Source organism: Boleophthalmus pectinirostris, unplaced genomic scaffold (assembly GCF_026225935.1).
Source record: "Boleophthalmus pectinirostris isolate CB_2022bp ecotype Guang Dong unplaced genomic scaffold, ASM2622593v1 HiC_scaffold_13, whole genome shotgun sequence".
NCBI classification, from domain to species: Eukaryota; Metazoa; Chordata; class Actinopteri; order Gobiiformes; family Gobiidae; genus Boleophthalmus; species Boleophthalmus pectinirostris.
Window position 1 is genome coordinate 23,572,588 of NW_026571036.1, and position 14,083 is coordinate 23,586,670.

General features: G+C 40.5%; 1 protein-coding gene across 1 annotated transcript in view; it reads left to right on the forward strand.

Annotated features, from left to right (window-relative positions):
• Positions 1 to 6,663: 6,663 nt before the first annotated feature.
• The window catches only part of LOC110161283 (B-cell lymphoma/leukemia 11B-like), a 73,258-nt gene continuing 65,838 nt past the window's right edge, over positions 6,664 to 14,083 (forward strand). Inside the window, 1 exon segment of the mRNA XM_020926012.2 lies at positions 6,664 to 7,291. Coding sequence (XP_020781671.2) covers positions 7,228 to 7,291 — 64 coding nt within the window. The 5' untranslated portion in view covers positions 6,664 to 7,227.

Sequence of the window (14,083 nt, forward strand, 5' to 3'; positions counted from 1 at the left end):
ATCAGAAAATAGTGTAACACAAACTCTTTAAGTCCTTTCAAGTCCTTCATATTCAGATGTTATTGCTTTGTCTAGAATGGTTCAGAGTATAGCATTACATTAATCTGTTTCCATGGAGACAAGCGTGTGGCAGCCCCTCACAGCTCAAGGGCCTCATTTGGGAAACTGTAGGTGGATTATTAGTAGTAAAAGGCTGCACTAAAACTTTCACAAACGTCTTTACTTCCTGTCTCTCTGCTTCTTCTGTCTCATCTCTGAAACATGCAAAATTAAACTTTGTTTGACCCGTTCACCCATTTCCACATCAACTAGTCTTTTCAGATCACAAACTTAAAGGTGCATTGTGTAACTTTTCTGGTGGAGGGTCTGTCAGATGTAGACAAAACCAGACCAAGTCACAGGTAAGACAGAAGTCATCGTCTTTGGTCCACAGAAACAAATAGACAGTGTCAGCAGTCACCTAACATCTGCAGCCTTTTACCATCTAAAAAATATGTCAAAAATCACAGGTTTACTGTTTAAATCAGACTTGGAGAGACTTGTCCATGCGTTTGTCTCCAGTAGGTTAGACTCCTGGGGGCGTCTCTTACCTTTTTCGTCCGGTGAGTTTCTTTTACAAAATGAAAATGCCAGAGAGCAAGTTTTAGAGGTCACATGAAATTGAGTGTGTGTGTAAGAAACACGACGAGCGTTAGCTGACGTACAGTTGGACGTCTATAAAACCTAAACCACTCCATTTATTAGTGCACAAACTTTGTCATCAAAACAATACATGTACAACGGTAAAAGATGTTTAATTAATCAAACTGTAGTTATTAACACAATATGTATCATTCAGAAATCCCTTGGTGAACTACCTGGAAAAGGTTGAGAGCTACTGGAAGCTTCCGAGCTCCAGGTTGGAGACTCCTGGACTACTGTGACAGCCTGCACACTGTGAGACAGCAGCAGAACATCCAGAACGCTGCAGTTCAGGACCTGACTGGTTTAGTCCTTGTTCAGTCCTGGTTTAGTTCTAGTTTAGTCCTTGTTTAGTCCTGGTTTAGTCCTGGTTTAGTCCTTGTTTAGTCCTGGTTTAGTCCTGGTTTAGTCCTTGTTTAGTTCTGGTTTAGTCCTAGTTTAGTCCTGGTTTAGTCCTGTTTTAGTCCTATTTTAGTCCTATTTTAGTCCTTGTTTAGTCCTGGTTTAGTCCTGGTTTTGTCCTGGTTTCCTGCTGGTGTCCATGCAGGGTCAGGACTAAATACAGGGAGTCAGAGTTTCAGTTTAATGCAGCTTAAACCTGGAGCAGTCGTCCTGAACACGTGAAACGGGCCTCTAACTCTAACTCTGCTTAAATCCAGACTCAAAACACTTTTGTTTAGCTGCATCTGACCGAAAGGTTTTCATTTTGTCAGTCTGCACTCTTCTCTCTCTTTTAAAGTCTCTTTCTCTTTCTAATTTTATGATGATTATTTATGTTTTCATTTGTTTTTATTGTGATTTTAATGCATTTCTTATTCTGTAAAGCACTTTCACTGACTTTGTGTATGTATTGTTCTGTACAACGCATGCTTATTTAACTTGCTTTGCTTTACAGGTCGGCTCTGTGGAGAGGCGACCCCACTCACAGTCAGAATGTCTGTTTTTCTACGTATGTTTTGGGCTATAAATTCACCTGTAACTGAATAAGTGTAAAGTAGAGCAGTTTAATGTCACACTGTGGCACATTCTAAGCAGACCAGTGACATCTCCATAGAAACAAGCAGGTGCAAAGTTACACAGTCCATCTTGAACAAAACACTGGACCTTCCGGTGCCTTTAAACGCTGAGTCACTGTGAACTCACGTTGTTCCTTCACTTGTTACTCTGCAGTCCTTCCCTCACGGCGAGTATCATCCGCGCTTCCCCCACTCCAATCTTGGCAGCTACAACCCCGAGCTGCATGTCCCCCTCGGAGGCAACTCTTTGGACTTAAAACCTTTCTCGTGTCCACATGTTTGGCATGTTTGTACGGCTGGCCCTCTGAGCAGCCCACCCTTAACCAGCCTTTGCCCGCAGCCAGCAAGACGCTCACGCCATTACCGAGACACTGATGTATTATTGAGGAACCCATGGGTGAGGATCAAGGAGCTGCCTGCTGCCAAGAGCGGAAAACGTCTCTTGTTGTGGTATCCGTGTCCACTCGTCTTCACGCATTGCAAATTTATACAGTATGCTCCGTGCTTTAGAAGTGACTGTAAAATGATAATAAAAGAATATAGACATGACAGTGCGCCGGGCTCTTCTTTTCTTCCTCCTCTCTTCTTCTGCTGAGTCTACCGAGGTTACTTGAGCCAGAGCAGAGTAGACATTTCATTTATATAAATAATTACTGTCTTGAAAGTCCCCCAGGGCAGGCCCATAGCAATCAAACTTCTAATGCTCTTAAAACTGCCGCCATCTTTTATTAATGACTGGCTATAAAATGTATTGCTATAGCCTGGCGCGCGCTCGCTCTCTGTGATCCGCAAAGCAATCGTGTCAAGTCTGAATTACCTTTTTATTCCACCACGTGTATTTTACCAAATTATAGGCCGTGTTCTAACAGCGTACAATGGAATCCCTATATAAAAAAGCATTGTGTGTGTTCTCATACCAAACGCCGTATGTGAAATTATCAGCTATTACCGGCTTTAATTGCACCTTTTTGCGCCATCTACGTATTGAAATGTAGCGGATCGCAAATGGAGATGAGGTGGTTGGGGTGAGCGGTTTTTAAAGAGTCCAGATTATGATTTTTTTTTTTTTTATTCTATGTTCTAATGCTGTTTCCTCATCACAAACAGACCTGGAGCTGTGTTTTGTTTTGTTTCATTCACACAGATTCACGCGTATTTAAGCTGTTCCACCTTGTGATGTCATCATGTGGTAATACAGGAAGAGCTCCACTGTGTTTTTAAACTCCACACACCTTCACTAGAGTCATTTCATCATTCGGCCGTCCACAGCAAAAACTGGAGAGTTAAAATTTCAGGGTAAAATATTTCAGAGTTGGTTTTAACATAGAAAGTGTTATTTTAAATGTGGGCTGGAGTTGGGGTTATTTGTCAGAGTTGATATCGTTGACATTAATTCAACTTCCACCAGTGTTAATTCAACTCCTCTTAGTGTTAATCTGGCTCCTCCCACCCACCACTTCAAACTCCCGTGAGAGAAGGCCAGTTTGAACCAGTTTTGTTCATCATTTTATCTTAAATTAACTCAAATAAAGTGTAAAAAATAAAACACCTCTGTGTGTTGTTTAGCTACATCAGGATAACTCTACAAAGTGTTATCCGTTTACTCTCAAAACATTAATATAACTCTTGATTTCGGGATTAAACAGGAACTTTGGTCCAGTGTTACTAAATTAACATTTACAAAAACGTGAAATTAACTCTAGATCAGAGTGAACTCATATAAACCCTGAGAAAATGTTCACATTGATTCTGTGAGAGTCAATTTTAACATTACAGTTTTATTATTACAGTGTTTAATATTACAGTAAATATGACAGATTATAGCAACAAATAAATAAATAAGTAAATAAAGTAAATTGTTAGTTTCCATCTGCTGTAGGTGCCACAGAGAACAAAACACAAAACACAAAACAGTGACACTAAGACACACAAAACAGTAACGAGAAGTTACAAAAATACAAAAAAATGAATTTGTTTTAAAAATATGTTTCTGAAAAGTTACAAACAGGCTTTAATGACTTTATTCAGATAAATAAACAATTAGAGAATAACAAAATATGCAAACACAACATATAACAACAATAATGTTTAATCCTTCACTACTCAAATGTCCAACATAATCATTCTTTGTGTTCACTTGTATGACATTTTTTGCCTATTTACATTGTGTGTTTGTTGCTTTGTACAAATGCAAAGGCCTGAAATGAAAAAACTATAACCCTCTCCTGTGTGAAGGTCAAAGGTCACCAGGATTATAAATGAGTTTATATAGTCCAATTCTGAAGAATGTTGAAAATATTAGATTCAAATTATAGAAAGAAAAAAAAAAGCAAGTTTCCATCTGTTGTAGGTGACGCCGAGACAATACAAAACACAAAAGAGCGACACAAAAACACACAGACACACAGAACAGTAACAGGAAGTCACAAAAAATACAAAAAATGGATTTGATTTATAAATACGTTTCTGAAAAGTTACAAAGCGTCTTAATGACTTTATTAAGACCAGGAACACAATTAGAGAATAACAAAATAGTCCCCATCTGTTGTAGGTGACACAGAAGACAATATACAAAATACAAAATATAAAACACTAAACAGTTACACAGAGACACATAGAACAGTAAAAGGCCGGATTCAGAATGTTCACAGACTTGGTTCTCCTACATCTGCAGTTTAAGGTGCAGTTTGAATGTGGATAGAGATGATTTTATTCATTTATTCATTTTCATTTTTGTGTTTGTTCCTCTTGTGAAAATGCACAGTACAATAAATAACAGCACATACTGTACATGAACATAACAGAAGACACTTCCATGATTAGAAAAGAGCAGATGTGAAGAAAAAAAGTCTCATGTTAGTCTGCAGCTTTATGAAATGTAATAAGAGTGAAGGTAATGAGTGAACGGTGGCGCCATGTTCCTGTGTGAACCATCGATCTTCTTGACCTTTATCAATCATCCACACTTTTCTTTCCTTTATTGTCAGTGGGAGACTGTTCCAATAATTAGTCCCTTTGACAGGTCAGTCTGTAAAATGTGAAATACCAATGTCTACTGAAGAAAAAGGAGCTGCTCATTTGAAAACTTCATGACATCACGAGGTGGAAGAGCATTTTTGGAGCTTTGGAGATGTAAACAGACTGATAATACAGAGTTACTCAAACATGTGAACGAAACAAAACACAACTCCAGGGATTTAAAAAAAATATATATTATCATCTTTTTTTTTTTTAAATGAGGTAACAACATTAGAACATAATTTAAATCTCTCAAGAGTCACGTTTGCGTAATCTGGTGCTTTTAAATACGATGTTGCGTTGGGCCAACAGAGGGTAGTGTTGCCTCATCTCATATTCAAATGACTCTGACGACAAAGAACGTGGCTGCCTGTACTCACCAGCACCCAGCAGCACCCAGCAGCACCCAGCAGCACCCAGCAGCACCCAGCAGCACCCAGCAGCACCCAGCTCTGTGGACACACAAATGAATGATCCAATACACCGCAGAAATAAGAACTGATGAGGAATTTAGAATCCCTCACAGCCCCTCAGTGCAGAGAATAAAACACACAGGATTGACTCACTGGGAGGGTAAAATTTGATTATACTTGAACATGCATGAAAATGATAAACATTATTAGAGTTTTGTCATATTTGTATCTAAGGTGTGTTGATGATGTTTACAGAAATAGAGACCTACAGTTTGAAGAAATATGAATAAATGAAAAGTGTATATCATTTCATGTGTACACAGAGAGAGAGAGAGACCACAAAATAAAAATGTCATGTTTTCATTTTCAAAGAGAAGCTGCTTTAGAAGAACACTGCAAATATGTGGAGCACAAAAAATGCATTTATTTAACTTAAAGTGTACATAGTCTAATACAGAACCTACATTTTACATTTTACATAGAAACACTGCAAGGAAAACATCTTTTAAAATCAACAGTTGCCTATAGATTTTGATTTGGATTAAAACAATATTAAGAACTTGCTCAGATTGGGAGAGAGGCCAAGAAAACAGATCAGGAAGTTAGAAAAATATAAAAGATTAGTTTGATTTATAAAAGCATTTCATAGTTTCTGAAAAGTTGCAAACAGTTTTAATGACTTTATTAAGACCAGAAACAAAATGAATATACAAACACAACAGATAACACACAACTGAAATCCCGTAAATAACCAGTCTACGTGTTATTCTACGTGTATTTTGTCTTTAGCCTATTTACAATTCGTTGTTTGTTGCTTTGTATAAAATGCATAAACCTGAAATGACGGTCTATAACCCTCTAATGTGTAAAGGTCAAAGGGCACGAGGATTATGGATGAGTTTAAATGTTTAAATGCTGAAAATATAACAAGAGTTTTGAAGAAATGACTCTTTTACGCGTAAGAAAAGACTCTGTTACGCGTAAGAAATGAGTCTGTTACGCGTAATTCCAGGCTTTGATTGACAGTTACGCGTGTGATTGACAGACAGGGCGCAGCGTTTGGCCCGGTTCTGCTCCTCTTTATGAAACAGAACAGCCCCGGCGACAGAAAAAAGGTCTTAATGATTATTTGACAGTATCTTTTGAGTTTCGTTTAAAGCTGTGAAGTGGACAGATGAATAGAGATCTCTTATTTAAAAAGCCATTAAGCTGAAATAAGAGAAGAGTTTAACACCAGCCCAAAAGTCAAACACCGCGTGAGGAGAGCGCGCCAAGTCACTGATAATTACTTTTGCCACGAAGCCCGTTCCGTGTGTCCGCGCTCCCGTTCCCCGAACCTCTCCAACGTCACGGCCGCTCTTCAACTTGGATCCCATCCCACTTTTCTCGCAGGAGCAACCCCCCAACCACACACACACACACACACACACACACACACACGTGCCCGCGCATACACACGCCGACATACGCACGCGCCGCTGCATATAGCCTACCCACAAACACAGTCTCGCTTTTATGCCGCGTGAGTCAACTATACAAGTCGTCTCGGACCAAACTGGGGAAGCGTTGGACCACTCCGTGTTTGGAGAGACGACGGAGGCGCAGCAGCACGAGGAGGAGGAGGTGTCTTATCTGCCCGTTTCGTTTACTCTTCTCCCTCCCTCGCGCACTCACGCACACTCTCCATCAGCGGTGGCCAGCGGAGCCTAGAGTTGCCGCGCCGTTCCAAGACGCACAGGAGGTCGACTCGGTGCCAAATCGGTCAGTTTTTTGGGAAGAACACGCAAGGACTGTGTGGAATCCTAGAAAGCGCAGCGGCGTCCTGACCCCCAGAGCGTGGAGGAGCGCGGCCGATTAAAACAGCAATTTGTCTTCCGGAGAGCAGCGCGGTCCGGGATTTGGAAACAGGTCCTCCTCCCGCCGTAAACACGCACGACACTCCACTACTCCGCGTTCAGGTGGACATCTTCACCAAACAGTCACAAAGGGGGAGAGGAGAGGGGACAGCGGATAGTTGAACGCCACAAAGGACCGACACCACGGTTCAAGCCGACTCCAAGTGCAGTTCACCGGGCGATGCCAGAGTAAATGCCGGGGCAATGTCCCGTCGCAAGCAGGTGAACCCGCAGCACTTATCTTTGACGCACAGGGAGACGGTACAAGGTGAGTACGGGGCTGCACGCGCCTGCTTTTACTTGTTCTTCATCTTTCTTATATTTGTGTGTTTTGTGTGCCGTTTTGCATTTGTTAAAGTGGATTATTATTGGGCTCATCAACTTGTAAAGTTGCTTCAAAAAGCTTTCAGCAGAACGCAAAGGAAAAAATCTCTAAAGCTCCACAATTCCCCTGACATCTCCCAATTTATCAAACACGTGCACGTTTTAAAACAAGTCTTACTCTCTTTTGTTTTTATCATCTTAATTCTTCATTTTATTGGAAGGACACACACACTCAAACACACACACACACACGCACACAAACACACACACACATTTAGGCTAATTTGCAGTTAAATATAAAAAGAACATTTGTTGTAAAATTGCGTGTTTTTTACTTTGTGTAAAAGTGCTGGAGTGTGAAAGTGTGTGACACGCGTGAGCTTTCAGCGTGGATTTAAATGAAATGAATCACTTTTCACGCTCTTACACGTAACGTGCTCGTCCGTATGGCACCGTGCGCACCCTGTTATTAATGTGTATCCGGTAATATCCTGTTTTATACTTTCCCCTCTGACTGGAGCGCACTGTGTTTGTTTATTGAGTCCATTGTCTAACTTCAGAACATGATTGTGATCCACGCAGAGGCCGATTATTCTTCTGTCTCATCTTATTTTTGATCTGTTCACTCGAGCATAAAATACATTTGAGTGGAGCTCACGGGCCTTCACCTGTGCGTAAAGAAGCACAAAACAAGTCCTTAAAAAAACACTCCGTAAACTTTCACAACGTGCGTTTACATCTTTGATTCAATTTGGTGGAGATTAGATGTGAATATTTCAGAGGGGTGTGTGTTTATGATTAAAAATAATCCAATTGTAAATCAGTTCTATCAGTCTAACCTCCTCATGTCCCCGCGCTGCGCTTTTAGCCCAAATCCAATTTACTGTGGAGGGCCTTAATCTGGCTAATTCACAGCAGAAGTTTATGATGTAATCTCTGGCCAATGTGTTGAAGCGCAATAAGGAGCTGCTCCTTTTGCTCCAGCGACACGTCCCGCGTTTATCTGCGCGAGCGCAGGAAATCATTAGGGCAATTCCGTGCGTAAATACACGAGTCAGGAGCGTAAATGTTTAGACGTGAAAGTCTGTGTTATTCCTTTCACAAAATCACGTTTCAGACATGCATATAGTGACGTATGTGCCACTTTATTAAATCCTCTTTCACTTTGGTTATAAAGGAAAAGACTCACACATGTGCCTCATTTTTGCCCGAGTGGATTAATTTCATTTTTCTTGTTTTTATTAGATTTTTCCTTCTTAACAGATATTCGATCATTTTATTTACAGAAGTGCTCGTCACTTTCTCACACCTGAGTTCACTTCAGCATGTTTTCACTGCACAGAAGCTTCTCTTTGACACGCCAACACTCCAAACTTTATTTGTTTTTCTTGATTCACCACTGCACACACAGTACAGTTTCTAATCACATCATTATATTTCTTGTCATGCAAAGTGAAAATGCAGGTGACTAGTTGTGCATGTGAAAGGTGAGTGTGTGGGCATGTAGTGGTGACTTGACTCAGGCCTCGTCAGTGCAAGTGTGTGCAGTAACAGTAGATAGAGGATATTCTTGCACGAGGCCATCTGCAGGGCCTGGATCCTGTCTTACCTGTTTCTCACTGCTCCTCTTGCACTCTTGGCCTATGGCAATGACAATGACCTTCGCAAATATACTTCAAACACTTAGTTAAGAGTTGAACGGTTCGCTAAATCCACAGTGTAATCATGTAGGGCTGGTCTATTTGCACAGACAATGCTGCTTTGTGTACAGTGACCATCACAAGTTCAAAAGGTCCATGTGACCGTGCACAGTCAGCTTTTGCACAGTAAATAAAAAAGTAAGTACACAAGATTACACCTCCAGCTTAAACTGACATTTAATTGAATCAACATCTCCACTTTTTGAATATGAACAATACACAGACCACACCCCTGCGCTAAGTCCAATATTAATACAAGTTTTAATGCCACCAGTGGGCGAGAAAGAATCTGGAGCAGTCAGTGTCAGCGTAAATCAAAAAGAAAGGTACAAAAGTGACATGAGAAAGGGGGCTATCCGGTGTAAGTTACCAACTGAACGCTCAGAAGCCCTGCAGCGTGGGCCTATAGGACAGTGGAGTTGGGGAACCTGTAAATCCGCATAGTTTTGGAGGCAGCTTATAGAGAGAGACATGTACTGGAAAGGCTTTTTGCAGACGTTATAGTTTTGAATGTATGCGAGCTATGTACAAGTGAAGAGACAGTCGGTAAAACACATGATGTACTGCAAACTAAACTTCATGACCCTTTTGTGTGCACACCCTACCAGTTATCCGTGTTTGTGAAGGAGACCAAGACCCCCCAGGCTTTTCTTTCTTTCTTTCTTTACTTACTTACACATTAAAATCTACATTTCCAGCAAGCGTAAAAGCAGCTTATTACATTGTTTGGAGATTCTAATATTAGGGATTAATGTGGTGCAGAAACGTGCCAGTGAAGCCTCGCCATAACTGTTTACGCATGCTTCTTCTTCTTCTTCTTCTTCTTCTTCTCCATATGGCGTTGCAGAGCTACACACAGATGCATTGTGGTAACGCGTTGATAAAATCTCGAAAAGATGAGTGAGTGGTGAGCGTTGGCTGATTTACGGTACATGTTTTGCTTTGCTCAATTCCTGCACATTTTCTTCCTGTATTTCACTCTAATGGAACACGTTTAATCAATTTCACACTGCCATAAAGACTAGTATTATTATCTGCCTGAAAGTGTTGTGCAAATTTGATTTATAATTCCAAATGTCAAAGAGCTCAAAGCTGACAAGTCAGTTATGGAGATTTAGTGACAGACCCCAGTTAGCTGCGCAAGCCATATTTTGTTCACTTTTTTTCTAAATAATTGAAGATTTATGATAAGGTATGAAACTGCAACAGATTAAACGCTGATAAGATAATGAGTCGCACACACACACACATAACCGGGGCCTTGCACAATACACAGCGTTGCAGCCCTCATTGGCAATAGGAGCTGAGGAAAGAGGGAAGGGAGAGGCTGACCGGAGCTGCTTTTTGTTTGAATTTTTGATTGCAACCATCTGCATCGTCGCTGGTGTCATTTATTTTCAATGACAGCGCGATTCTTAGCGGCTCTCCCCCTGTGGGTTTCACATGTATACGCCTTCAGCAGGGCAGACTTAGCTGAAACAAAGAAATGCAGGCAGGTCTCAACTCATGCGCTATGGGAGGACTACCACACAAGTGCCCCTGGCTTTAGCTGTACCTCCAGAACAATGCGTCAGCCTGCATTAACGGTCAAAATTATTCTGTTAGAATTGTTTAGAACTGTCAGAGCGTTAGTGCATTCACTTTTATTAATACAGTTTACATAACGACACAGAGCATTTCACATTTTTGTTTTAAACTTTGAAAATTTGCAGCATGCCCTGACCTTAACCTGCTGCGTTCCTTTAAGCTGTTGAACCGTAAAAAAGTAGAATTTACAGAAGTGAAATTCTCATGTACAAGTTGTCATTTTGTGGTTGTCTTTCAGCTTTAATCTTGAGAGTTTGACCTTTACAAAAGCAGCGTTAACCGTAAGTGTACACAATCAAAAAACAGATATCGTTTTTGTCTTGAATTTTCGCAAAACTGGGCATTTTCGTCAAAGAACTCCATTGTGTGTGTCCCATCTGGTCTGCATTGTGCACCAGTGGCCGCGCACAGGCTCGGGCATTTGTACAGCAGCTCTCCCTGACGCCCGTGAATCCCGCTCGAGCTGATAGGGGGCGCTGCAAGGCTGTTTCACCGTTTCATCTCCCCTGCTCTTGCTCTGCTCTGCTCTTCTCTTCTCACTCTCCCCTCCTCGCTGTCACCGAGTGCAGGCCCGGCACGGCGCAGCAGCAGCAGCAACGCGCACACCAGCTCCAAGTGTGTGTGTGCTATCATAGACAGCTCAGTTTTATTGCGATCATCACGTCTCCTCTTTCTCTGTCTCTCTTTTCTTTGCGTCCACTGGGCTCCTTCACCTTCCTTCACTTATCAACCTTTCACATTTGAGTTTATACAGTATAGATGAATTAGGGATCTGTCACCAAGCCAGAATTAGCCCGTTCGCTTTCCCGTTTTTCACTCCGGGGTGTTTGTGTCCATAGATTCCAGGTTGCTTTTCTTGTTTTTCTCACACGCAGGTGAAGGAGCCTGGAGATACAACGGCTCTCTTCTTTTTTCTTTTTCTTTTTTTTTTTTTTTTTTTTTTTGGAGATGTCCAACTTCTATTTTATTTTAGTGACACTGCCAAGTTCTTAATTTACTACCTCACACCCCGAGGGCTTCTCACTCAGAGCAGATTTGAGCAGAGGCCTCCCTTGAAATGCCCAGCTGTCTATCACCTCCACTGCACACACTCCCAGGCCTTTACAAATCAGCGTCTGCACTTTTATTTATTTTTTTGAAACAACATGCCTCGCCATAGTAGCACTGCACGATTTTGGAATGAAAACTCAGATTGTAATTGTGTTTTTATTCGCAATACATGTTTCAAAAGTGTTATTTTGAACAACAACACAGTAGAAAAGAAGTAAAAGCATACAAGAACTTCATATATTTCAGAACCTGTTTGTATTTGCTTCAAAATCCTCTTTCAAAATTGTGATTCTGAACAGCAACACTATAAACATTTGAGAGAAGACCGAGAAACAGACTGAAATATGAACTGACTCTCATATATTTCAGAACATGTTTGTAGACGTCTAAACTACAGGGAACAGTTTTAAAAATTAAAAATGACATGATATTTTTATTGTTGCATCATCATAATAATGGCAACCTTTGAAATTTGATGCTCCAACTGAAAACGCAATTTACTTTCTTGTCGACAGCGATGGGAAAATACTTTGAAAATATATTTAGTTACCGAGTACTGAATACCTGCATTAAAATGTGATGTTTTGTAACGTGTTCTGATACGTGTGTGAGTCAGATTTCTGCTTCTGGATGCTTAGAATACGCAGAGTTGCAGTTAAATTAAAGTGTAAAGACAATTTCCCACAATATGAGATCAAAAACAGCTCTATATGCGCCTCACAGTTTCTTATGCATTTATTTATCTCAGATCGGAGTCTGAATCTGTGCAGTTTGAGCGTAAATTGCTTGATCAGACACTGCCATGCATTGCTTTGATTTTAGAAAAGTATATCCTGAACATCACCAAATGACAAAGTAAAGCAAAGCGAGTTTATTTGTACAGCACAAAGTCATTCAAAGTGTTTTATAGAATAAGAAAAACATGAAAGCAAAGGTGAAAACTAGAGATGGGACAAGATCTCGTGGCACAAGATCTCAAAGTGCCACAAAATTGTGCACGTATGAGGAAAATGATCTTGTGATTTTTTTTTTTTTTTCTTCGTGTGTTTACATTTGGATTGAACAAAAAAAGGGTTGAACGTTGGTGAGTTCACAGTTCCAAAAATATGACCTCAAACGTACTCAGTAAAAGATATAAAAAATGTGAAAGCCAAAACTGTGAACTGAACGCCCCCATTTATTTATTTTAATTTCTATCAAAATCTCGTCTTGTCTCGATCTCGTGGGGCTTATCTCATGTCTCGTCTTGTGAAAATTCTGTCTCGTACGTATTCTCAGTCCATGTATTCAGTTCCTCCCCGGCTCTGATTGTCCAGAATAGGCCGTAATATTGTGTTCAGACAGCCCTCGTGTTAAAATGCACGCGGCGTACTGCACAATCAACAGCCCTATATGCACAGTAGCATCGCTCCGGAACAGCTCGCCGTGCGCATGGCGGTCACAAGCTGTGAACTTTAGGTAAATATGTGTTTGTGTTCTTTCTTCGCCGCCAAAGATTATGAGATGGAAATTATTTGGCAGGAGTCCAGGAAACCATCAGCATTTAGAGGAGAGAATATTTGGCATCAGATCGTCACTCCAGGGCGAACAGAGTGGACTAGAACGCGTTTGAGAGCGGCTGCGGCATTGTCGGGGAGGGAGGGAGGATTAGCTCAAGAGAAGAAAAGATTAGCACAAAAAAAAGCAAAAAAAAAAAAAAAAAACAGCAGTGCATAATATGTTTTTTTTTTTTTACACGTATGGAGTTAAATATGGCAACACCTTTCAGAGTTTGTGTGTTTGTGATCAGAGGTGGATGCAGTGTGAAGTGTGAGGTGTTATGCATTAAAAATCTGATTATAATTGTGTAAATATCTATGTGTACATGCAAAAAAAGTACAAACTCGTGATGGGACTTTTGGCTCTTTTGTGGGATCTGAATCTCATTTCAAAGAGCCGTTCAAAAGACTGACTCTTTTTCTATTTAATTCTGTGAGAGAAGCCAATGTGAGGACTGTAAATTTAACTATGAAATAATCACAGAGACATGACCAAGGCCCAGATCTGTTTAAAATGGTTCAAACCGAGAGTGGGAGTGTGATTACCCTTTCAAATGATGGAAATCTACATAAAATGTCATGATAATTCATCAAAAAAATAACTGTCAAATATGTTTTTTTTTAAATGTATTTGTATTTGTTTATTTCTTTTTTGTGCCCAGAGCTCTTACCGGTGTTCCTGCTCTAGTTCTGTGCAGGTTCTTGTGTTGGGTCAGTGTAAAAATGCATCAAAATGACAAAGAAAAAAGAAAACGATTTGGTTCTTTTAAAAAACGAGATCCGATTCACATTAAGGAGCTGTTCAAAAGAGCCGGCTCTTTCACAAACGTCACGACTAAAAACATGTAAAGCAAAAATCTG